This window comes from Lithobates pipiens, unplaced genomic scaffold (assembly GCF_037356315.1).
Source record: "Lithobates pipiens isolate NorthernLeopardFrog02 unplaced genomic scaffold, aLitPip1_a1.2 Scaffold_8, whole genome shotgun sequence".
Lineage (NCBI taxonomy): Eukaryota > Metazoa > Chordata > Amphibia > Anura > Ranidae > Lithobates > Lithobates pipiens.
The window spans coordinates 215161098-215189079 of NW_027507903.1; the positions used below are offsets into that span (position 1 = coordinate 215161098).

Genomic DNA, 27982 nt, shown 5'->3' on the forward strand with positions numbered 1-27982 from the left:
TTATAGAAGAAATATGACTTATTTTGAAATCTAGATCTATTCAAATTTACTGGTACTATTGTATTTCTTTGACAATAGAGTCATTATGCTTGCATGAGAAGATGACAGAGCAGAAAATGCAATCTGAAGCTTAATGCTGCAAGCCTATCTGTGCTTGAACGATTTTTTTTTTTTTAGTTTGTAACAGGAGCAGGAAAAACCTTATAGCCATGAATATAAAATAGAATATCAGTGCATTCATTTAAAATGCTTTGTTTTTAAAGGGTGGAAAATGAATAAAAAAAAAAAAAAAAAAAAAGTGAAAAATACTTGAACCCAAGTATTACAGATCAGTGGGTGAATAATTATTTTGCATTGGTGTTGCTTTTGTCATACAATTGATGCATTTTCAATGCTTTTTCCGTGCACTTCCATGTATGATGAAATAAAAAAAAAAAAAAAAATGAATAGTTCATATATCTTGATCAAGAAAACAAACCAACCCAGTCTTTGCTGCAATATTCAGCTTTAATCCAGAGATTTACCCCACAGTTTATTTTTGCCTCTAGATGTCCTCAGTCTGATAGCCAAGCATCCTTCCATCCACTTATGCCGCGTACACACGGGCGGATTGTATGGCGTACTTAGTTCGTCATACAATCCGACGGACAGTCCGTTGTACTTTCCACTGAACGGACTTGACCACACACGGATGCACAAACAGTCCGTCGAAAGCTTGCGCGATGACGTGTACAGCACGTACGACGGGACTAGAAATAGGAAGTCCAAGACACAGAAAAGCACCCTTCCGCCGTGTAAATCCTTTCTGGGCATGCGCCATTCTTAGTCCGTCGAACTAGCATACTGACGACCGTATTGTCCGCTGAAACCAAAGTACGACGGACAGAATTTCGAAAAAAAACGAAATACTTAGTACCCCGGACTGCACGCTGAAAAAGTCCGCTGAAGCCCACACACGAGCGGATTGTCCGCTGAAATGTGTTTCGACGGACTAAGTACGCCATACAATCCGCCCGTGTGTACGCGGCATTATCTTGAGCCCAGGGAGCTCTGGATCCTCCCCCGCCTGTTACTGAACAGTGAAAGCAGTAGTAGCACTGTAATGAGCTTATCTCTCTGTAGCTTGGCTTTCCCCCCTTATCATTTTTTTGTGAATTCATTAACTGATTGGCTCCTTGTGCTGTTTCCATAAAAAAATACAATGCCTTGAAAAAGTATTCATACCCCTTGACATTTTCCACATTTTGGCATGTTACAACCAAAAACGTAAATATATTTTATTGGGATTTTATGTGATAGACCAACACAAAGTGACACGTAATTGTGAAGTAGAGGGGAAATGAGAAATGGTTTTCAATTTTTTTTACAAATAAATATCTGAAAAATCTGGCGTGCATTTGTATTCATACCCCTAACTAAAATCTAGTGGAACCAACTGGTTTCAGAAGTCACCTAATTAGTAAATAGAGTCCACCTGTGTGTAATTTATTCTCAGTATAAAATACAGCTGTTCTGCGAAGAAGCCCTCAGAGGTTTGTTAGAGAACCTTAGTGAATAAACAGCACTGTGAAGGCCAAGGAACACAACAGACAGGTCAGGGATAAAGTTGTGGAGAAGTTTAAAGCAGGGTTAGGTTATAAAAAAATATCCCAAGCTTTGAACATCTCACGGAGCACTGTTCAATCCATCATCTGAAAATGGAAAGAGTATGGCACAACCTACCAAGACATGGTCGTCCACCTAATTAAACAGGCCGGGCAAGGAGAGCATTCATCAGAGAAGCAGCCAAGAGGCCCAAGGTAAATCTCGAGGAGTTGCAGAAATCAACAGCTCAAGTGGGAGAATCTGTTCACAGGACAACTATTAGTCATGCACTCCACAAATCTGGTCTTTATGGAAGAGTGTAAGAAGAAAGCCATTGTTGAAAGAAAGGCATAAGAAGTCAAGTTTGCAGTTTGCAAGAAGCCACTTGGGGGACACAGCAAACATGTGGAAGAAGGTGCTCTGGTCAGATGAGACCAACATTAAACATTTTAGCCTAAAAGCAAAACGCTATGAGTGGGGGAAAACTAATACTGCACATCACCCTGAATACACCATCCTCACTGTGAAACATGGTGGTGGCAACATCATGTTGTGGGGATGCTTTTCTTCCGCAGGGACAGGGAAGCTAGTCAGAGTTGATGGGAAGATGGATGAAGTGGAATACAGGGCAATCTTAGAAGAAAACCCGTTAGTCTGCAAAAGATCATCAGAGGTTTGTTTAGATCCCTGATGTTTCACCAAAGCCCCCAACAGGGCTGCTAAAATAATATTGTAAAAATAGAAACATAAAATTGTCAAAAAAAACAAACAGACACCATCCACTGCCCTATTGACACCATCCTCTGCCCTACTGACACCATCCACTGCCCTACTGACACCATCCACTGCTCTACTGATACCGTCCACTGCTCTACTGACACCGTCCACTGCTCTACTGACACCGTCCACTGCTCTACTGACACCGTCCACTGCTCTACTGACACCGTCCACTGCTCTACTGACACCGTCCACTGCTCTACTGACACCGTCCACTGCTCTACTCTACTGGTTTACTGCTCTACTGAATGACACTGTCCACTTTTCGACTGACTGACACCATCCACTGCCCTAGTAGCACAAACCTCTGCCCTACTGACATGTCCACTGCTCTATTGATACCTTCCACTGCCCACCTGAGACTGTGTACACACCATCCACTACCCTACTGACACTGTCCACACACCATTCACTGCCCTTCTAACACTGGCCCCTGCTCTACTGACTGACACTGACCATTTTTAAGGTAGGCTTACTTTATATTTTTACAGTTGCAGTTGTTTTATTATATTTTTCAAAATTTTCTTTACTATTTTTGAGGGCTAGTGAGTTAAATTAATTAAAAAACAATATGTTAAACCCTTTGATCTCTTTCATGTTGTTCAGGTATATCTACACCTCTCAAAGGTTGCCTACCCCTGATCTAAATGGATAGTAAGGATGCCTTTTTTTCATGTAATATGCAATGCAGACATCCCTGTATCTGCATATGATAGTATATCTTTTGAAGCCATTTTATAAATGGCGGCAGCATAAGTAGTTACAGAGGGGTGTAGAAGTGCCAAATGAGTACTATGTAGTGTAAGCCCTTGTACACATGATTGGACATTCCGATGGAAAATGTCCGATCGGATCGCGTTGTCGGATAATCCGACCGTGTGTGGGCTTCATCTGACTTTTTCCGTCGGAATGTCCGACCAACAAAGTTTGAGAGCTGGATATAAAAATTTCCGACAACATGATCCGATCGAACAAAGTGCCACGCATGCTCAGATCAAATTACGAGACCAAAGCTATTGGCTACTAGCCTGAACATAGTCCCGTTGTAACGAATGAATGTCATCACGTTCCGAACGATCGGATTTTCCGACAACACTGCCCGACCGTGTGTATACAACACCAGTTTCGGACAAAATCCGTCTAAATAAATCAGACGGATTTTGTGGTCGGAATGTCCGACCGTGTGTACAAGGGCTAAGAGCACTATGGTTATGCTTCAGACTACAGTTTTTAGCTTAACATGGGTCATCCATAGGGTATATGGTTAGAGTTGAACATAAGTTCGACTTGCACATCGGGTGTTCATTTGCTCGTAAACAAACCAAACATATGGTCGCAGTGCATTGACGTCTAATGACTGGCCAAAGCATGCACCTGACCTGCACGCTTTGGCCAATCACAGCGTGCTCTGTTGTAAGAGCCATAATTGGCCAAAGACAGTGTGCCTTTGGCCAATCATGGCTCAGGGGGACTAAGTCCACGCCCCACACTATATAAGGCCGTTTCCAACGGCGGCAGTACGTAGTGTTGTTGGCGTGGACGCAGAGAGAGAGCGATTGAGCTAGATTAGGCAGGCAGGTTATTTAGTGCAGACAGTGTATTTCATATACTGTATGTATGTATGAATATATATATATATATATATATATATATATATATATATATATATACATATACATACACACACACACACACACACATACAGTCTACTATATTTGTATATACTCTGCATTCAGTCTAGACTTTATATTCAGTCAGTGCAGGCAGTGTAGTATATATAACACAGTGTATTGAAGTGGTTAAGGGGAACCCCACGACAAAATGTAAAAAAAATTACGTGAGGGTCCCCCCAAATTGCATACCAGGTCGTTCAGGTCTGGTATGGATAATAAGGGGAACCCCGTGCCAAAATGTAAAAAAGAAAATGGCATGGGGTCCCCCACAAAGGCCATACCAGACCCTTATCTGAGCATGCAACCTGGCAGGTCAGGAGAGGGGTACAATGTACCCCATACCCATTCACATTATCCGAGCATGCATTAGAAAATGGAGGGGGCGAGAGAGCTCCCCCTCCTAAACCATGCCAGGCCGCATGTCCTCAAAGGGCCTGGTATGGACTGGGGGGGGGACACATGTTTTTTTCTTTGATTTTTATCTATATTACCGGAAGCCAGCAATACATTACAGCTGCAAGTAAGTTTAAATTAAATTTTTTCCTTTAGAAATTTAATTTTGCTGTTGGACTGTAAAACTCATCACACAGATGCGCCACTTTACAGGCAGACTAAGGGGACCCTCCAGGCACGATATTTAAAAGAATATTTTATTTTTATCACTGCTCCTGGAAAAAACGTAATTTTTAAAACTTTTTTTTTCATTTATACATGTCCCCTGGGGCAGTACCCGAGTCCCCATACACTTTTTATGGCAATAACGTGCATATAAGCCTTTAAAATTAGCACTTTTGATTTTTCATGTTCGCATCCCGCAGACTTTAACTGTGTTTGCACAAATTGTTTGCCTGTTCGAATTTTCTGGTGCGAACCAAACCAGGCGATGTTCGGCTCCCCATCAATATAAGGGCCCATTCACACTAGACCACAACTGGAACAGTTAACATGTGAGCACCAGTGTTTTGAGCTGCAGAGCTGTGCAGCAGGGGGCGATGTGATGCATATTTTATTGCATCACACAGATCAATTTTTTTTGTTAACTCTGCAAAGTGGACAAAGTGGGACTCATTGATGTCACTGCACAGCAGCGCCATGCACTGAGCTTGCTGTGCGTTGGTATGCAGGGCTATCAAGAGTGATGTAATGCTATGCAAACATATGGAACGCAGAGAAACAGTGTGTTTTGGTGTAAACACACAGAAAACTTTTGTAATTTTAGATACCGGTGTTTATCCATGAGGGAAAATGAAGGTGACTGCACAAAGTGTGAATGGGCCCTCATAGCTAAGGACATGTTGGCATCTGTTATCGCAAATGCCAGCACATTCAAGGGGTTTTTATATAATAAGATTGTGATTCATGACCATTGCTGATTTTTTTATTTTATTTTGTTTTTGTTTCTATTTCATTTGCTTTTCTTAGAACTTTTACAGTACCTACCTATTGTAGAACTCAGATATATGAAGGCTGTTAAAGTCCTTTATATGTGAAAATCTGACAGAGGAGTAGTTCATTTGTAAAGCCTAAAATAAAAAAGACATACTGTTAAATATTTTGCATGCATGCTTCAAAATCCAAGAATTATAGTTTTATGAATGAGAGGATATGAATATTAGCAATCCAATGTAACAAAATGCCAAGTGCTGGGATACAGAGCATATACTAAATCTATATTTTAATTAAAGATGGTACAATATATCTTTACTAAGCATCACTGTTTCTTAAACAGTGTAACCAGCATTCCTTTTTTTCTTCTTTAGGTCATTTAAGGCAAAAAAATTACTTCCCTTTGAGTGGAAGTGCCTTGTTAAAAATGCAAAAGAAGTAAGCTTAGCCACCCACTCCCTGTCAGCTTGTCAAGATGATTGCTGAAAGCACAAGAGAACAGCGCCCTCTAAGTGCAGTATGCAATATATTTAATGTAGATAAAGAAATCTAAAATACACTCACAAAGGTGTAGTATAAACAAGCGTATAGCATAGTGTCATCCTCTCCGACTACCGGGTGAAGGGGAAGGTCCAATATTGTTGTTGCTGACATGAGTCTGCGATCCTGTAGTTCCTCCGGCCACACAGTGCTTCTGGATGGTGGGGACAGCGGCGTGCAGGGACCAACGTAACTTCCGGGTCGGGTCAGTGGGAGGTGCTTCGATTTCCTGACATGTGTGCCCCTTCCTCAGGCTCCTCTGTTGCCAATTGCAAGGATATACTTGCAATCGCAGTCTCCACCATCCGGAAGCACTGTGCACCAACAGTGTGGCCGGAGGAACGTCAGGATCGCGGACACGTCAGCAACAACAATATTGGACCTTCCCCTTCACCCGGCAGTCGGAGCGGATAACACTGTGCTATATGCCTGTTTATACTACACCTTTGTGAGTGCATTTTAGATTTCTTTATCTACATTAAATATATTGCATACTGCACTTAGAGGGCGCTGTTCTCTTGTCCTTTCTGCATTCCAGAGGTTTTTTTTTGCCTTCTAAGCTACTTAACTGGCAGCCCCACATGGACAGTTACTTGTTTATTATTGTGGCGGCGGGCTCCTGAAGAGCAGGCGCTATGTGTTTTTCAAAATTAAACTCTACCTAAACTGCAGTTAGGTTTGGGTATTATTTGTCTAAATTTGACTTATGTATCAGTTTGACTCAAATGGCTTGGAATATACCTACTGGTTAATACATAAGGGTATGTTGCAACTGTATGGACCGGGTGGATTTTGAACAGGAGGCGAAAGTCCTGAGACGGATTTCAGGATAGGGGTTATAACAGAAAATGGCTTGCAAAGGCCTACAATAAAGCCAGGGACAGTACACGTGAATCTCTTATTTTTAAACAGGTGACAAGCAATAAAAAATGATCCCTCTATCACAGCATATTTGTGGGTTATTTTGGATATTGATCCCTGGGTGGAGTCACTACTGCAGTCTTCACCTTACCTTTTTGATTGATATCAAATTCTGGTCTTCAACAGGTCTACCTTTATGACCTTAGAAACATAGTCCCACGCCTCACCATTTGAATACTGGTTTATTTAGGAAGGCTTAACCCTGCTTTCCATTGACTTAATACCCACAATCTGTGGGCTCAGCCAATGTCTTTACTATGTGGAGTTGAGAGGTGGATTGTGTTTCATCATTATAGGTAGTGTGTTCTATGTAGTACCATTATATATTACAGTATATATCTTCATTTGACATAAATACTGTTTTAATTGCTCCAGCGAGTTAAAATTCCATTCACAAAAAAGGGATGGTTGAGCTCAGTTAAGGCTTTTTATTTCAGTTCTTTCATATGCACAACTTTGATTTTATTGATCCTTACAGTGGAAGTGGTTTGGCAGCGAAATGCGTAGGCCCTTTATCTCAAGGACATACATCAAAAGTGTAATGAACCACTGTATCACAAGCTTTTATGATGTCTCAAAAATGTTTTTAACCGATTGTAAAAAAATTATTTGTTATATTTTTTACCCTTTAGCTATTCACATTCAATGTCATTCAAGGTATAATTAGAGTCCCACCACAATTTGCTCTTCCACTATGATACTTTTGGGATGATACCTAGCTACACCACAATTCCTTACAATACTCCATCGGAATCACTATACCTGCATTAAGGAAATGGCAGCAAAAATATAATAAACGCTTTGCTTTGTCACTCCCACCCCTCAGCTCTCTGGATTGGGTGAGGATTGACTCGGTGACACTCTCTGGAGGTTCAACAAAAATCTGTTGCATCTTTAGATCAGAGTTTTCCATCTTCCATTTAAACTATGCAATAATGCTAAATCTGACCATACAGAAGTAGAATTTTGTTCAAACATTTTTGTTTGGGAAACAATTCTTACATTTTTTTAATTGTTTGTGGGGGCAAATTGATGACCATTTGTGATTACAGTGACAAGAAAATGCGAAGGAGCAAGATGTAAAATTTTCCTGGAATTAACGCATTTCTAACAGTGTATGTGATTTTTGCTCCATTCATTATAAAATTGAATAGTAAAAGCAATCTAAATTTTGAAGTACTTTGAAACGTAATTCATCAAGTCTTTGTTGGTATGATCAATTTTTCACAAAAACAATAGAAGTGATCCATCGAGTCTGCCCCATCTTTTTTAATTTATATATTATTTTGTTAACTTTTTTGTCTGAATCCAGATTGTCCTATGCATGTTTGAATCCACTTTCTGACTGACTCACAACCTGTCCTGGAAGTCTATTCCAAGCATCAGCTACTCTTTCGGTAAAATAATATTTCTAAGATTAGTTTTGAACTTTCCCTCTGCTAGTTTGAGGTCATGTCCCCAAGTTCTTTAACTTGTCTTCAAGAACGTTTGTATAATAATCAATCAGTGTATGTCCAGCTTAAGCGTCATCTGAGGGCCAGTAATTCGGTCAAAATTTTAATACTACATTCCATAGTCAGACCTACTATGGAATATAATTAATTTATTATGCACTAAGTGTTCAGTTGCTGAGATAAGGCCAATATATTGCAATCCTTAAATCAACATGTAATAGAAAAAAAGTACAGTGCTGAAACATTGACTAAAATGCATATAACTGCAATACAAATGCATAAAAGTCCCAGATATAAGAAATGCTGTAAAGCAAGGGGGCATAGGTCTGATGAAGAAGCCGTGCATGCTCCGAAACGTGTTCACCTGATGTTGTATCCTCCGTGTGCATTCCAGCTTAGTTCCAAAACCCAGCCACCTCATCGCATGTTCACCTTCACGCTAATCCATGTGACCAGGGAATCTGACAGCTGCAGGATGGCTCTCTCTCTCCCATAGACAGACAAGGATTACAGAGATCCGCATGAGGACTAATGATTATATGCCTATGACCTCCTTCTCTCTTGTAAGTGTCAATCCCATTGTGCCTGTAATAAATCTTTTAACTACTGCACTTAAAGGTCCCTTTCTCTTTCCTTTAACCGCTTTAGCCCCGGAAGATTTTACTCCCTTCCTGACCAGAGCACTTTTTGCGATTCGGCATTGCGTCAATTTAACTAACAATTGCGCAGTCATGCAACATTACACCCAAACAAAATTGACATTTTTTTCCCCCACAAATAGAGCTTTTTTTGGTGGTATTTGATCACCCCTGCGGTTTTTATTTTTTGCGCTATAAACAAAAAAAGAGCGACAATTTTGAAAAAAAGCAATATTTTTTACTTTTTGCTATAATAAATATCCCCCTAAAATATATATAAAAAAAAATATTTTTCCTCAGTTTAGGCCGACATGTATTCTTCTACACATTTTTGATTAAAAAAATTGAAATAAGCATATATTGATTGGTTTGCGCAAAAGTTATAGCGCCTAGAAAATAAGGGATCATTTTATGGCATTTTTATTATTTATTTTTTTTGTTACTGGTAACGGAGGCGATTTGCGGTTTTTATCGTGACTGCGACATTACGGCGGACACTTTTGACACTATTTTGGGACCATTGTCATTTATACAGTGATTAGTGCTGTAAAAATACACTGATTACAGGGTAAGTGACACTGGCAGGGAAGAGGTTAACCACAATGGGGCAAAGAAGGGGTTAAGTGTGTCCTAGAGAGTAATTCTAACTGTTGAGTGATAGGCTACAACTCATGTGACAGTGATCACTGCTCCTGATGACAGGAAGCAGTGATCTCTTTCATGTCACAAGGCAGGACAGGGAAATGCCTTGTTTACACAGGCACTTCCCCGTTCTGTGCCTCAATGACATAATTTCTGGGAGACCGCCAGACATCAAGTCCGCCGACACCCCACGGGCACAGTCCCCCTGTACGCGGCGGCTAACCCTGCCAATTAAAGGGGGTGTACAGGTCCCCACCACTGCCATTGTGCTGACGTATATTGGCATGCAGCGGTCGGCAAGTGGTTAAAGACCTGACAGACCGTGTTAGATACTTTTTTTTTACCCATTTCTTGTTTATTTTACCACTGCTAATGTCTGTTTTTTGTAATATCTTTTCTGTAAATATTTTTCTTGCACTGTTTTTACATTCCTTTCATTAACAGTATATTAAAATTGTTAAGCTAATTCTCTAATTGCTTTAATCAGAAACTAAAGAATTCTTACCTCATGATAAAGCAACAGTGGGGGTGGGTAGCTGTATTCTATGCTTCCTTTATGATTGGCCCCAACAAGCTATTCTAAGTAATTCTGAAACTGTCAGCACTTTATCATACTGTAGTGGCATTAGCTACAGTACATACAGTATGCAGCGCAGGAGACTTCTTGTCTGCAGCAAGAACAAAATCAAGTCAAGATGAGTGCTTTTCAGCCATTCAGAGGAAGCCTTGTGTTTTTAAGCAATGAACACAAGGCTTTCTATGATTGGCTGAGGTGGAGAGATGAACAGATGATGTCATGATTTCTAAAACTTTGAGAGCAGATCCTGCTTAACTAGTACCAGCTGCGGTATATGCAGAACCTAACTTTATTATCAGCTTTGGCAATAGGAAGAGTGAGAATGTGGTATCTTGGTGTACTTTACAATATGGTCATTTAGTGCACAAAACTGTACCCCACAAGTATGTGGTGATGCACTTTAAATAAGGGCAGCTTTTCCTGTGCCCGTCACATATTCATGTTACCACCTCCCCTTACGCCCAAAAAAAGATCGTAGCTAGATTGTATTCATCAAAAACATGCTCACCTAAACAAAATTGAAACACTAAACCTCATCTCTAAAACTTAAAACCTAATCCTATATATATATATATATATATATATATATATATATATATATATATATATATAATATATATATTATTATTCAGGATTTATATAGCGCCAGCAATTTACGCAGTGCTTTACAATATAAAAAGGAGACAATACCGTGAAAATACAATAAAATACAAGAGGATTAAGAGGTCCCTGCTCAGAAGAGCTTACAATCTAATTTTATATATATATATATATATATATATATATATATATATATATATTAACATGAAATAAACATGAGCCTGCACAGGGGACTTGGACAGAGTGGTCAGGGCAGTAGCTAAACAGCTAGCCCTAAAACAGTTTTTTTTCATTTAAAATGGATTGTTTATTCTATGCACTGTGAACACATGGGGTTTACACAATAATATGTAGCTTACCATACTGTAATAGCACTGTAAAAAAAACATACCTATCTCTCCCTGCAAGCACTGTTAACTCTCCCTATCTACTCCAACTCACACTGGCAAAAGGTTGCTTGGAACCATGACTTTTATAGGACTGGCACATACGTAACCCCCCATTACTGGCCCTTCTAAACCCCCTGAGTACAATTGAAAGGCCAAGAAGTGTATTATTGGCAATTGGCTGCTATAGCGGTATACAGCCACATTAGTTCACCATTTTCCTGGACTGCAAACCATTTGGATTCGCCATGAACCCACATTCACCCTGAACCCAAAGGCCATCCCCAGTGCCTACAGCTATGGGGGCCTGTTTTGAACTTTTTTATCTAATTTCCTGCTTGCTAAGAAACAGATTCACTTTAAATTGTCTAGCAAAGTGAAAGTTGGTTTGTAATAAAGATGTTTGAAAAAGGCAAACGGTCATAAACCGGGTTGAGCAATCAACACCACAAGGTTCAACACATAAAACAATGCCTAGACATGGCAGACGACCCAACTGAAATTGACAAAACATCTGCTAAGCGGTGGGTATTTCCGGCCCAATGAAAATGAATTGTTTTTACTATATGAAAATATACTGTATATAGTTAGAATACCTTTTCTTGATCAGCATTCAGTGAAATGCATGCATTATTTTCCTGTTTTATGTACTTTTGAATGTTTCTTCGTAGAATAAGAGAACAGACATGAGATGAATTGAGACGTAGGCTGTAATTTAAATCTCTAATAGCTTCCTCTTCCTTTTGCATTGTACACCACACTAGAGCTCTGACGCAGTACACATCCTGAATGAGACAATAAAATGCATTAAATAAAGATGAAGTTTTCTTTTATGCTTTCACAGAATGTCTGTAAAACTGTTGTTTACCATACCTCTTTAATGTAACAGTTAGTACACTAACAACTACTTAGTCAGTGTGCAATTATTAGAAATTTTATTAAACCTGGATTTTTCTTTCTTTTGTATTTTTTTTTACCTGGTGATCCTACCTTTAACACATTTCCGCACAGCATTCACTCTCCACACACCACACTTTATTCAATAGATCAATACAGTTTTATATTTTAGATCCAGTGAGAATTTTGTAAGTTATGTTGTGTTTCTGTCCGCTAATAATGATTTTAAAATATTTTTTGCAAAAAAAAATATTTTCTGATTTTTATTTTTTTTGAGGGGGTTGGGGTAGCCTGTCAATCAAGCTGTATGGGGCCCATGATTTCCAACAGCAGCCCTGACTGAAGCAATAGTATTACTGTTATTAGTATTATTAATAGTAATTATTTTATTGGTTATAAATGCAAGACTCATTCCTTTTAATTAGCCAAGATTTTTTATTTATTTTTTGCCATTGTGTCAGTTTTGTTTTGATGCCCAGAAAAATGAGCAACACAAACCAGTGGATAGAATCAATGAATATGAATATAAAAAAAACCTGAGGCATAAATTCCATGAATGGACCTTATCTAGTATAGCTTACATTTTTACATCTTTAGCACCATTTGATGTATTTATAGTTTCATAGTTTCATAGTTGCTAAGGTTGAATAAAGACACCAGTCCATCCAGTTCAACCTGAGTGAGTATCTACAATTGTCCCTATCCCTGTACATTGCACACTCACATCAGTCCCTACCCTCAAGGAGCACACAATCCAAGGTCCCCACTCATACACTAGGGCCAATTTTGGGTAGATGCAAATTAACCTACCTGCATGTCTTTGGATTATGTTTTTTATTGATCCACAGAATGGAGCCCCTTTGTTACATTGTTCCAAATACCGTGGGTTACATCCATACTCATGTTCTCTGTGTTCCTATTGGACCCTACTACCCAGCGTTCGGACCAGGCATTCCTTTTCGGCCCTAGCACCTTGGTGGTGCGCTTGTTTCACACTAAGCAGATATGTGAGTCTTACAGGGGGTGACCATCTTATCCTCCCTGTATATATATTCATTATTTTCCATTTTTTGTCTGTGAATGGTTGATTTTGATATACTTCTTTTTATAGATGTATCCTGCATCTGCCCCTGATGATTGGATAGATCTCATGAAACGCGTCTGCCTTAACCTAGATGCAATGCATACATACTTACATGGTCTTTGGATTCAGGCAATGCCGTGGATTACAATTGTTATATTATAATGATTTTTTTTATTATTGAGGACAATACTATTGCATATTCTATTCATGTTTTCAACTTGTAAATGTTTTGGATACATGATTTGCTATATTATATGCCATTATTTCATACATCGTCTGCCATGTACCTACTCAATCATAGCAAACAAATAAATACTCGTTCATGTTTCACTTTGACTACTTTGATTAGCCACAATATAGACACCTCATTTAAAGTCCTGACCCTCTTTCTCTATGTAATGGAGATGCATGTTGCCATGCGTCTCATTTAAAGTCCCAAAAGCCCCCTCTATTGCTAGTATAGAAAAGAGTCAAAATTTTTACCATTAAATATGGAAAATTCCTTCATGCAGATGTATTAAAAAAAAAGAAAGAAAACTTACAGGGTTTAATCTGTCTAGAACAACGGCAGTTTCTGCATCTTGTAGAGCTTTCTTTGTTTCACCTGTCACAGAGAACAGAGATCATATTTAAAGCAATATTACAGCAAACAAGCAAGAAATCGTAATACATAGCTGTTATACTGCATTTGATTATGTTAGTACTATTATACTCAAGACTGTATATAGTACTACGCTGTATTGGTCTGTTTGAAGATTCCATTTTAGACAGTTATATGCAAATCCTTCTAGTTGAAAGGCACCAGATTTTAAAAATAAAATAAAAATGGAAAAATTGCACTGGCAAAATACACATCTCAGCTTTTTATTGTCACTGTTAGGTATCAATGCATACTCACACAGAGCAGATCCATTTTTTTGAACATCCAAGAGCAAGGAAAAATGTGTAGCTCATAAAATTAATAGGGTTGGTTTACTAAACGATCAGAGAAGTTACACTAAAATATAATGATGAAACTTGAAAACAAATCATTAGAAAATGGATAAATAGGCAAAGAGTATGAGGAACAATAAAAATATTGATAATACAGCTGAACTGTACTCAGCAACTATATCTTATAATATGTTTTCAGAAGAGACTATCAAGTGTAATTGTAGAGAGAACCTGAAGGGAAGGCATGTGATCATCAGAGAAATGTTTCTGTCAGCAAGTTCTTGTTTGATCTTTATTTAGACTAAAACAATTTCTTTGATTTTAACACTACAGAAGCATATGCATTTGTAGATCTAACTAGACAATAAGACTTATAACAAGAACATATCCAATCCCATGGCTCTGCTCCAGATTTGCTCCTTTGATTCCACACAGACATCTGGGGTGCTGGCTACCACAGCTGTCTCCACTCTCAGTCAAATAAAAAAAAAGGTAAGCTGCACTCCAAAGCTTAGCATACATTGATGTCTCCACCTAAAACCCAAAAAATTTCTCCTGCGCTCTGGTGTCTAGTTCCTCAATGTGTGGTGTGACCAGCTTCATGCCTGACATCTTGCGGCCCTCCTCTGAATAATGGGTATTCATACACTAAAGGAAAAAAAAATTGCCAATTTAGGCTCTGAAGAAAGGGGTTCTCCCCTGAAACACGTCAGCCATCTTGAGGTATCGTTTGATCCACTCAACGTCAGGTCCTGGCTTGTCGATATTCAGAATAGCGGATTTCGCTTTATTGATTATGCCTTCTATCAATACTCGTTTGTGAGTATATACTTTGCTGTTTTTTAATTGAATAAAGCTTTACTAGTGGTAATGCACTAGGTTGGTGCGCCCTCCTTCTTTCCTTTTTTTTTTTCCACCTAAAACCAACCTTCTTTGATGCATTTCATGCAGCTGGCTTGCTCACACTTCCCTTATCCTTGTGAGTAAGCCAGCAGTGGTGAAATGTGTCAAGGCAGGTTGGTTTACATGGAGATATCAAAGTATGAAGTATTTTTTTGACCAATTAAACACAGAAAGAAGAGTTACGTTTTGGAGTGTGCTTTATATTTTTTTTACTTTTGACAATAGAACTGTTAAAGGAGACCTTGCACTAAAATGCAAGGTCCGCATATGTGGCTGCTCCCACCTCCTGTTCCCAAAACAATGCATCACAGATTGAAAGACGACGCATTAAAAAATACCTCAAACCCGAGTTTTAGCTGCTTCATGTCTCTAAAATCATAAAGAGGTCTTGGGAAAGCTCAGGATTCCAAATCTCACAATAGGACACTACTGTACTGTACAGGAGCGTGTCCTTGTGAGATTTGGGATCCTCCACTTTCCCAGGATCCCACAAGAAGATCCACTATTGTTAGTGCATTGGGGCACTTCCCTTGCCTTGGGGAGCCTGCTAGAAGCTTAGGAGTGAGGTAAGTCATGTTTTAGGATTTTATCCCAAAGTATTTTTTTATTTTCATAATGCAGAAATTTGACATCAGGAGGTGGGGAGCAGTCAAATATTCGAACCATGCATTTCAGTGCAAACTCTGCTTTAACAACAATTAAAATCTGACTACTCAAAGATAACCTAAAAATAACAGTACTTTTTTTGTATGTATTATATATATATATATATATATATATATATATATATATATATATATATATATATATATATATATGCACACACACATACACACATGCTCTCGTGCTACTTTGTGCAACTGCAAGCGGTTCATGTGGGTATATTTAGCCAGTAAATCCTGCAAATGTTTCTGCCCTTGTCTGTGCACTGCATCACATTATAACAAATGTTTGAGAAATACCGTATTTGCCGGCGTATAAGGTGACTGGGCGTATAAGACGACCCCCTATTTTTCAAGTGAAAACATAGGTTTTGGGCAATACTCGCAGTATAAGACTACCCCCCTTCTGAGGCAACACCATTTAAAAAAACATTAGAACCATTAAAAAACACAAAGCAAGAATGCCAACTACTCATCCGCCATGCTGTAATATGTCATAAAGTAAATCAAACAATAATAACACAAACAGAGATCTATTGAATGCCACAACTCTGGAAAGTAGAATTTTTCACTAACCAAACCTATACCACTTTTGGGTTACATTCTATGGGAATTGTCCACCAAAATACATTTAATAAACCCCCTGTCATATGTCCCAGATTTACCTGTCCCTCTTGGGTGCCTGGGACCTCAAAGGCAAACAGCAGGATGTATAGTAGTAGGAGATCAGTGAATGGATTTACCCAGGGAAGTATGGTGAGCGGTGTATTATTTTAATGTATATTTAATGTATTTTCCAATGCTTGGATTGGCAGAGGCTGTAGCATCATCAGCCCTTGCCTCTCTCTCTCTCTCTCTCTCTCTCAAAGCCAATCTGAGCAGGCTACTCTATGTAGCCTGCTCGGATTGACAGAGGTTGTTACTCCAATCCAAGCAGGCTCTATATTCATTAATAGAATACATCGCTCGCCGGGATTGGCTCAACAGCATATACCTTTTGTAGCTGAAGCCACATACAGTATTAGCAGACATTTGGGGGCTGACATCCATTGGGCAGCATTGTATACCCGGCGTATAATGCCCCGTACACACGAGAGGGATTAAGTCTGACAGACCTCCAAAGGAGTTCCGACGGAGTTCCGACGGAGTTCTGGCGGACTTTTCGACCGAACGGACTTGACCACACACCATCACACCAAACTCCGACGGAGTCGAACGTGATGACGTACGACTGGATTCGACGTAGGAAGTTCATAGACAGTAGCCAATAGCTGCCCTAGCGTCGGTTTTAGTCCGTCGGAGTAGCACACACACGAGCGAATTTTTCGAAGGGGACCGGGTCCGGCGGAGTTCCGTCGGGAAAATTTGAAGCATGCTTCATTTCTAAAGTCCGTCAGACTTTTGCGAAGCTAAAGTCCGTTGCAGCCCACACACGATCGGATAGTCTGACGGACTCGGTCTGACGGACTTTGGATGTTGAAAAGTCCGCTCGTGTGTACAGGGCTTAAGACGACCCCTGATTTTTGGGCAATTTTTTTAAGTGTAAAAGGTAGTCTTATACGCCAGAAAATACAGTAGATAAATAAAGCCTTTTACCATGTAAGATAGTATAGCGAGTTTGCCACATCCCTGTATATATAGAAAGGTAGTTTGTACCCCCCCCCAAAAAAATAAATAATAATTGGGACTTTAAATTGGCAGACACTGAAAATTGATTGAAAGACCCTGAATTTATTGCACAAATAAAATGTAGAATTTAATAAAAAAAAATCATCTAAACATGAGGATTGTGAAAACAGACATTGGCAAAGTCATAATGATTACCATAAAAAAAACAAAGATATATTATCTTGCAATAAACTGTATGATACATATGTAGAGTAAATATCACTCCATTGTCCGGAAGTACTTTCCGGTGTCCGACATTCAGGATAAGTTCTAGCAGTACCCAGCGCATTTCTGGTTTTAGATTCCTTTCTGTCAGGGCTCTCCACAGTTATTCAGCTGTTGATGATATCCTGCTCGTCAGTCATGCCTACTTAAGCTGTCCAGTTCAGAGGAGCTCTGCCTTCGTCTTGGTCAACATCACAGAAACTATCTCCTGTGATCCTGTTCAAGACTTGCTTTGCTGACATCCCTTCTGACTCCAGATCCTGCTTGCTGTTCCACTACATTGATCCCTGACTTCTGGCTTGGCTGACTATCCGTTCTGGTTACTGAACTTTGGCTATGTTTTGACTACGTTACTTCTTTTTACTTTTATATTAAACAAGTGTGATCTAACTGACACTTCATCAGGGGTAATTAAATAGGAGGATTTATATTACAGAAAATAACATAACAGAAAAATATAGTTTATAATGCAAGACCACAATTTTAACAGGCATAGTTAGCATTATGCAATAACATTTCAAAAGAGGGAGAAAAGGGGGCAATATTTTACCAGAGGGGATTATTCCAGTAAGGGAAAGGAGAACCAAAAGAGAGAAAAGGAAGGAATAAAAAACAACCTACCAAAAATGGGATGAGTGGCATCATATTCAAGCAAGGTTGGTAATATTGCAGCAAGAGTAACTGATGGCACTGTCAGAGGATGGCCCCTGAAAAGGTTTATAATAAACCTGGACAGTTCAAATATTGGTCCACCCCACTGGGAGGATATATAGTCCTAAACTCTCCGGATAGTGATTTAAGGTGGGTATAGATGTCAGACTGTATAAAAAGTTGGAAGAAAAAATATTCACAGAGTAAGCTCATCATTAATTTTAAATGCCCCGATTTTGCTCCCAATAGTCCCTATGTAATAGTCACTATTTACCTTCTAGTCATGAACAAAGGATCTCGCAGTATCAATAGGTTCAGGATTCAAGTCAAAATCCTCTATTAGTAGAATGGCTGCAATAAGAGATCCACTGTTTGTTCCAACTGAAAAACAGACAAAGGGAGCTCTTATCACATGGTTTAAGGTGCTTTCTATCTAGTCCAAACCTCCCACAGAGAGAAACTCTCTCTGTGGGATTGTCAGTCAAGCAATAGTGAGTGGCCCAGTAAATACCTGTGTTTAGGGGGTCCGTGAGACACACCATGCGTACTGACAAGGTCTGCAGTTACTGTGGATTAGCCTCATCTATTTAAGATGGCACCGGATACCCATGCATGCTCAATACACCCTCATGTCCATTGCTCAGGGGCAAGGCCGCAGCAATCCGAGACCTGTGTGTCCATTATGCATGCGCGAGGCTACAGCAATCTGGGATTGGTGGACAGGAAGCACCAATCAATGGTACATAGAGGCTTTGCCAGTAATTGGATGTGAATGGAGAGCATGGCACGCACCTCAGCAACTAAGGGGAAGGATGGCTACTGGAGCCTCAGTCGCTCCTAATAGTTCCTCGCCATATGGATTAAATTGGAGAGACAGCTTCTCTCCATACCCCGTCAGTGTGGTGATGCTGATTGTACAGTAATCACCAACATTCCGCTGCAGTTTCATTTACCAACCATTAAGATTCAACCCCATCCCTCCCATAATCCTGATGTAAACCCATCCAGAAATGGGTGAAAACTCACTGAATCATTTAGGCCCAGCGGATTAGTAGCATGCAGGGATACTATTAGTCTCCTTCTGAAAGAGAATTTTGTCCCAGTCCTTACCCCTGGCACTCGGGTGGACCCGCTCAAGTATTAAAAATGTAACATCTGGGAAATTCCCCTACTGGACATCCTGTAAATGTCACCCCAGAGGCAGATCAGGGTTGCAGGTTTACATACTGTGAATATGTCAATAGGCCCGTTTGTAGAATTCCACTATGGTCTTTCCCACATAGAAGCAACTGCATGGACAAATAAGTAGGTACACCACCCCAGCTGTCCTGCAGTTGGACAAATGTAGAGGTTTGTATCTCAGTCCATTTGATAGACGTATGTTAGCAACTGTATTCATGTACTGACAGTTTGGATGGTGTGGATACCTTCAGTACACCTTCGGTATTGCAGCTCGCTCGATATTAATGCCAGCAGCCTTAGTGCCGGGAGAAAAGCACTTTTTCAAGTAAGGACCCATTTGGCTGTGTATTATTTTACATTTTTTAATAAAATTTAATTACGCTATGGAGGCTCTCTATCTGTTTTCTATATACTGCACTTACTGTACTTGTCTGTGAGGTTGAATGCTGAAACTGTATACAGGTTAAAAGCATGTGAGCAGGCACAACCCTGCAGAAGCGATTATTGACTAACTTTTTCAATAAAGTGGTCAATAAAATCTGGTAAGCTGAATCATATTACAATCACTTATTTGGTGTGGATGATCGAGGTTGTGGCTACATCTCTCTACACAAAAGATCTGTCATCGTTTTGTGTGCGACAATCACAATACGTTCTAGAATAACTTTTATTTGGAATAGTTTAAATTTTAAGGACTTTTACATTATAGTTGTTGCAGCAATTGCTGTCACTGGGATGTTATCACATGATTGTGTGAATTGTTGTTTAAATTTATTTTAGGTACATATTATGGTGAATATACTATGAGTACTTGCACATATGATATTTGTTAAAAAGTGGTAAATTATTGATTGTTAACGAGAGGGCTATTATTTACGTTGATGATTAATTTTTTGTTAATTAGCGCCCCCTACACGTTATCCAAAATCTGAATTGAGAAGTGTACTATTGTATATTCTTTTTTTCAGGGGAGCAGCATTAGAGTATTAATTCATTTTCTAGTATTTACATATTGTTTTTCAATTTTTCACATGTACTGACAGTACCTGCAACACCCGCATCTGAAGGTTCCCTTCCGTTTACATGGATCTCTTCTTAATTCTCCTGTATATTCACTTTTTACTAGGTGGTCTTTGAGGGACCTTGTTCTTTTGTATGTAATTGGAGATGTTTTTGGCATCAGGGGGCTCAATGCCAGATCTATCTTTAAAATGTGCCAGTATTTTTTTAGGATCTTTCTAATATTGTTATGTTGTTTGGTGTACCTCGTGATGATCCTAATTTGATTCTTTCCGCCTTGTTTGTCTCTACCTGTATTTTTAGTCCCAAAAAAGAAGATCTTGCCTTGTCTGATTTTTTGCACGTTTAAATGCCTTTTTAAGACACGCCATGGAATAAACTCTCTCTCGGAGTCTTACTTTTAAATTGTTTGCTTCTAGTTGGAATTCTGCTCTATCTGAGCAGTTTCTGCAAATCCGCAGGTGCTCACTATAGGCTATAGACTGTATTAAGGGTCTGGGATGGGAACTATCTGCATGTAGGATTGTATTCCCTGCTGTTTCTTTTCGGTAAAGTGTGCTTGCTCCTATATAATTACCCCCGATGAAAGGAATCTAAAACCAGAAATGCGTTGGGTACCGCTAGAACTTATCCCGGATGTCGGACACCGGAAAGTATTACCAGACAATGGAGTCATAGTTAGTGTGATAGTTACTCTATATATGTATCATACAATTTATTGTAAGATAATATATCTTTGTGTTTTTTATTTTTATGGTAATCGTGTCTTTGTCTGTTTTCACAATCATCATGTTTAGATGATTTTTTTTATAGAATCTACTACATGTTATTTGCACAATAAATTCAGATCTTTTATTGAATTTTCAGTGTCTTTGCCAATTTAAAGTATCATTTTTTTTGGGGGGGGGGGGTACAAACTACCTTTCTAATGTTTGAGAAATGAGCCTGCTAGCTGGGGAATATATACTTTTCACCAGAAGCATACTAAGTGGAATACATTAGGAAGTTCCAGAAGATACATTCCATGGGGTATTATTTAGCAGTTGTATTCAAGAACACCAATGTGTTCATTATGACTACTGCAAACAAAATAACTGCTTCATGCAGAGATAATACTGTTTTAATGTCTACATATGCATAGCTGCCAGAGTGTGAATTCTCCAAAGGCACTTTATGGATTGGCAAACCTATGAAAATGTACTACATGCGGTGCCTCCACCAAGTTAGCAAAACAGAAAAATAGTCATGTGAAAAAACTCTGTCGTATTTTGGCCAGTATTCTTAGCTTATAATTGCTGCAGAATTTCTATTGTTATCTTTCCATCTGCTGGTGTCTGTTTGACAGTATGTACTGAAGACAGGCTTCCTGGTAGTTAAAACCAACCAAAGATGTCATTAGGGAGAATTGATTAGGAAATGAACAGTCATATTAATTTGTCTTCTGACGTTGGTTTCCTTATGAAATTATTATATAAAACAGTTTTTAAAGCTGCAGTTTACCTAAAAAAAAATCCTACAGCTTTAATCACATCACTTAAACATAATGCAGTATGCCCCATGTTGTGCAGGCAGCAGGATCCTGGAGAAATCTTCACTGCAGGAATGCCTGTCCTCTTCCTGTCTGTGAAAATCCAGCACTGCAGTGGTTAACAGCTTCAGGTCATCAAGCAGAGCAGTACTACAGGTGGGTTAATTGGGACAAGCCACCCCCTCCCTTTTTTCCTCTTCATCCATTGAGAAAAGTTCTTTCATGGATTACACTGCATGATGTGTGAATGAGGGAGAGAATTCAGAGACTGATCCAAATACATGTTACAAGCAGTATTATCAATGAAATAGGTTAGGAGCAGGTAGGAAGGGCGTGTCCCCGTTGGACAATCTGCACTGCTGTTCTCCCCAAAAACCCAAAGTTGTTAACTATCACAATTCTGGCAGTTCAGAGACAGGAAGAGGATAAATAACCCTGCACTGTTTACAAACTACCACTTGTTTTGAACATTGACACTAAGGTGTACTTATAAAAACCTCACAGAGCTATTTATCTTGTGAGACTACAAAATAATCAATAGCTATTTGTCCTGTGAAACCGCATATACATTACTTCTGTGTAAATGGGGCAAAAACTAATTTAGTAAATATGAATGATATGTCCTAGGGCTGTGAGGGGAGCTGACCTGCCTCAAGCAGAGGGTCACTAGGCCCCGGTGAGGTGGTCATAGAAGACACGAGGAGCTCATCTGGGGTTTGATTTAGGAGGGACTCTGTGGAAGCTGGTGAGGTTGGTCCCCTGGGCGGTATGGTAGATGCTTCACATACCTCTCCTCTCTGTGAGTCCTGCCAGGCTGAGTGAGCAGGGATCCCTGGATGTGCTGCCTCGTGTATCGGTTACTCCACCGCCATCTTGGAATTCTGGTCAATCTCCGGGATCACGTTAAATTGCGCCTGCAGATGACCGGGTCATCCCCGCAGACATATATGTGGTCCGGAGGGTATGACCACCTTTAGACTTCCGTGCTGGGGTGTTTTTAGCTGATGCCTCTCTGAATGGCTGCATTACCCATTTGCATGGTGACACACGCTATTATCCTCAGTGCCAGGATAAGACACCAACTTATGTAAGTCGCCATTTGACTTTATCTTTTTTAATCAACATTTTATTAAAGGGTTTTACACTATGGTCCTGTGTTTATCAGTTTTTTTAATGGGCAACTGTGGTGGAAGCAAACAAGGTTCCCAGCTATATCCACACCGGTACATCAGCAAGATCCTTGACCCACAAAACACAGCCTATACCGACCTTCTTTTTAGTTAAAGAGGTCACGGTGGTCTGGTGAGTAGGCATTTCACTGACATCCACCGGGTGATTTATGTGAAGTTTTTCCATTGGTGACGGTGTAAAGATTGAAGTTGTATCACAGTGAATATGTGGACTTTTGTTTTGATGAAATATTCACTATATTGTCTATTTGCACTAATGTCATGAATATTATATGTATTGTTTAGCACTTTGCCCTTTAATACTGTTGCAGCTAGAGTGTGATCAGATTTATAGCGCCCCCTACAACCACATATTTCTTATCAACACTGCTACATTTCAAGACTTCTCCAGAGCCTCTCCCATCCTTTGGAACTCCCTGCCCCAGTCTGTCCGATCAGCCCCTACCTTGTCCACCTTTAGGAGTTCCCCGAAAACTCATTTATTCAGGAAAGCCTATCCCACACCCACCTAACTGTCCTCGAGCCACCCCCATTAAATTATTCTCTGCAGCTATTACCTTTTGTACCACCACCCCCTCCCTTTAGAATGTAAGCTCTACGAGCAGGGCCTTCCTGTACCTTTTGTATTGTACTGTAATTGTGTTGTCCCCGCCATACATTGTAAAGCGATGCGCAAACTGTTGGCGCTATATAAATCGTGTATAATAATAATAATAATTATACATATCTTTAGTAAAAATAACCCAAATTAGTGGATATTATTTAGTCTGTGTGAAAGTTTACAAGCTATGGTGCAAATCATAAAAATTTGATCACACCTGATGTACTTGACTGCCTATCTCATTTCTTGAGGCCCTGAAACCCCTGGAAAGTAAAAATACCCCCCCCCCCCCCCCAAATGACCCCTTTTTGGAAATTAGACAGTCCACAGTATTTAGAAAGAGGCATAGTGAGTTTTTTGGAAGTTGTAAATGTTTCCCACAATTATTGGGAAAATTAAGAAATTATTTTTTTTTTTTTTACACAAAATTGTCATAATAACAAGTTATTTCTCACACATAGCATATGCATACTTCTAATTAAACCCCAAAATACTTTCTGCTTCTGACCAGGGGTGCATCCAGAGTCTAGTCTCGGGATGGGCACTGCTAGAAAATATGTTTTTTTGGGGGCAATTTATTGGGGAAATGGCTGGTATTGGCGCTTCAATTATCACGGCACCATGGTTGTTAGGGTGTCAGGATGATTGAAGTGCATCATTTCTATCAGTGGGAGCCCTGAGGGTGTCACTTGCCACGTCGCCTGCCACCAAATATGGATTGTCACTTGCCACACACTGCGGATTGTCACTTGCCACATCACTTGTCTCCAAATGTGGATTGTCACTTGCGAAGTCACCTGCCACACATTGCGGATTTTCACTTGACACGTAGCCTGCCACACATTACGGATGGTCACTTTCCACGTCACACCTGCCACACATTATGGATTGTCACTTGCCATGTCACCTGCCACCAAATGCGGATTGTCACTTGCCACGTCATTTGCCACACACTGCGGATTGTCACTTGCCACATCCTTGGATTGTCACTTGCCACGTCACTTGTCACCAAATGCAGATTGTCACTTTCCACGTCACCTGCCACACATTGCGGATTGTCACTTGCCATGTAGCCTGCCACACATTACAGATTGTCACTTGCCATGTCGCCTGCCACGCATTGCGGATTGTCACTTGCCACATCACCTGCCACACATTGCGGATTGTCACTTGCCACATCACCTGCCACACATTGCGGATTGCCACTTGCCACACATTGTGGATTGTCACCTACTGTGTCACTTTACTGCTAAGGTGGTCCTTTGCTGTGTCCCAGAGTGAAGTTAGGCAGCAGAGAGATAATGTAATCTCTCTGCTGCCCATGGCTTCCTGCACAGTGAGGGCGCAACTGCAGGGATGAAGGGCAGTGAGAGATTATGTAATCTCCCTGCTCCCTTGCCCGCCGGCTTCCTGATTGGCCAGCAGCCCGCTCAAACAGTGAGCAGCCCAGCTGCCCCCCCCTTCACCCACCCACTCACTGACCGACCCGCCCGCACTGTCACCCACGGAACTGCCTGCATTCTCAGAGGGGGCAATTGCCCCATTGCCCTCCTGATCCGCCCCTGCTCCTGACTCAGTATAGCGATATCACGTGTGAGACTTTTTCACAGCTTGGCCAAATAGAGAGGTCCAACATACAGGGAGCACCATCAGGTGTTCTAGGAGCATAAATTACACATTTAATTTCATTCCTACCTATTATACTTTTGAAGGTCCCGAAGCACCAGCACAGTGGAATTACCCAAAAATGACCCCATGTTGAAAAGAAAACACCCCAATGTATATTCTGAGGCATGAGCTGCAGATAGGTACTCATGTACTCTTATGGGCTGCAGGAGGGAGGGCCACAGACTTTTCTGGCCTGCCTCAGAAGATCTTGTAAGGCCTGGGTATCTGTTCAAGAAATGCTGCACTACCAAATTCAGGACGTGTGCCAAGCATGGAACATGTATCAAGCGTCCCTGTCGGGGGGCGGAGAGAAGGTTGGTGCCATTGTTGCATACAACCACTGCTGGCTCAAGCTGCTGTGGCGTCAACCACCTCTGAGCCTGCCCCTGCAGAGCTGCCCTCATTGTGGCTCCTGTCCCTTAGACAGACCAACTGAAGCACCACATGGATCTTTTAGCCTGACTGCTGGCATAGCCCCTTGAACGCTTAAGGAGCACTGCTGGTTCAGAAGACAATTCAGCAGAAGAGGCCATAGAGGAAGAAGAGGAGGGGGTGGAGCAGACAGTTGTGGCAGAATCACATCAGCTTTTTGGAGGCGTTGTGGTGGAACAAGCTTCAGCACTAAATCCTTGCCAACTGCCAGCAGAGTTAGCCAGCGCACCGTGAAGGAAATGTAACGTCCCCGACCATGCCTGCTGGACCAGGAGTCAGCAGTAATGTGAACCTTGTTGCTGACCATCCTGTCCAACGAGGCCAAAACATTGCCTTCCACATGACTGTAGAGAGCTGGAATGGCCTTAAGTTTAGAGTACCCTAATGTTTAGGCAGGATTGCTAGTAAATTTACCTATCAGGTATAGTTGCCTTAAACAATTGGGGACCCGGGCTACAAGTGAAAATACATTTCTTTTTGGAACATGTCTCTGTGGTATAGCACATTCCACAAATTTATGAAAGGTGGCAGAGTCTACCAGATGAACAGGCAGCAGTTGTAGTGCTAGCAATTTGGCCAAGCTAGCATTTAGACGATGAGCATATCGATAGCTGGGACAGTATTTTTTGTTATGGTTCAGCAACTGCGGTAGTGAAATTTGCCTGATGAAATCAACAGGTGGTGGCTGCAAGTACTTGTGCACCCATTGCTATACCATCATTCCTACCAGTGTAGGTTTTTGAGAAGCCTTGAGATATAGTAGGGGTAGAGATTCCAGATGAGGAGCAAGGAGTAGTCTGCATTTTTTTATGAAGCAGGTTTTTGAGGTGTTGTTGCCAATGGACTGCATGGCGGGTCTTGTCAAGCATGTGGTGACCAAGCTGGTGATGTTCTAGCCATGTTTAATCCACTTCAGAGATTGCAAACAGCAGTGCTGCAATCTACTAAACGTGTTGAAAAAAGCCCACACCAATGAACTTTTGGAAGTCAGCGGGAGTCAGCGCACCCTGCACCTGTGGAGCTCTTTGGTGTGATGCAACAGGGTGGCTTCCCTTAAGCAAGCACCTGGAGGACATCCTGCATGGTTGGAGTTGTGCCTCGTCCTCACTTTCCTCCTCTATTCTTTCAGGCACCCAAGTACAGTCAGTCCCCTCCCTCCTCATCACTAGCGCAAACTTGGCAGTATGGTGCAGCTGGTGGAAAATGTCTGCTAGTTTCTTGTCCTTCTGTGGCACCCACGCTCTCTAAGCTCACGTTACTCCCTTCCTCAACCTGGTAACCAACATTGGAGCATTCAAATTGCTGCGCATCCTCCAACAGCATGTAACAGACACTATGATCGAATAATTCTGGTGACTCCTCCGTGCATGATGCTGGAGTTATGGAAGGAGTAGCTGTTGACAAGGAGCCGGTGGAATAGGCCACTTTGACAGCTGCGGTGGAACTAGTATGAGCCTGGGTGACAGAGAGTAAGGAGGATGAGGATGGCTTAGGTATCCACTCCACCAACTCTTCAGCATATTGTGGCTCAATAACACGGCCAGCAGAGGGAAAAAAGGATAAGCGTGCCCCGCCTGCAGAGAATGCACTATGTCCGCGACCACCAATTTTCACTGTAGACACAGAGGCTGCTTGCCTTCTTTTAGTGGCCTGTGAGCGTCTGCCTCTCCTTGGTGGCCTTCTAGACATGATGAGGATTTTTTTTTTTTTCTGCTTTATGCACTATAAACCATTTTATTATTGTTTTTTATTTTTTGGGGGATTTTTATAATTCTTTAATAAAGAGTGTGGGAAGGGAATATGGTGCCTGGGTATTTTTTAAGAAAATAACAATGCAGCAACTGTGGAGAATTTTTTTCACTGCTGCTGCAAAAAAAAACTAAAATAAATGTAGCGCTGTCTCCTGAAGAGCACGCGCTATTTGTTTTAAAAAATGTATATTCCTAAAACCACAGTTGGGTTTTAGGGCTAATTTTGCCAAATTATGGTTTCGGTACCAGTCTAGCTGGATTGCACTGGGTTCTCCTTGGCTGCAGGTGTCGCTGTCACCACCGGCAAGTGGTAGAACGCAGTCTAGCTGGGTGTATTGAGTACCATCCTTGTCTCGGAACCAGCCCAGTGGGAATGTTTGTTCTGCTGTGCATTCTGGGAGGTGGTATT

General features: G+C 40.7%; 1 protein-coding gene across 1 annotated transcript in view; it reads right to left on the reverse strand.

The window, feature by feature from the left end:
- Positions 1 to 27982, reverse strand: part of LOC143960154 (uncharacterized) — a 226091-nt gene that overhangs the window by 99392 nt on the left and 98717 nt on the right. The window contains exons 6-8 of the mRNA XM_077468464.1: positions 13702 to 13763; positions 11775 to 11963; positions 5475 to 5557 (exon numbers count right to left, since the gene is read on the reverse strand). Of these exons, the coding sequence (XP_077324590.1) occupies positions 5475 to 5557; positions 11775 to 11963; positions 13702 to 13763 (334 nt within the window). The remainder of the gene's footprint in view (positions 1 to 5474; positions 5558 to 11774; positions 11964 to 13701; positions 13764 to 27982) is intronic.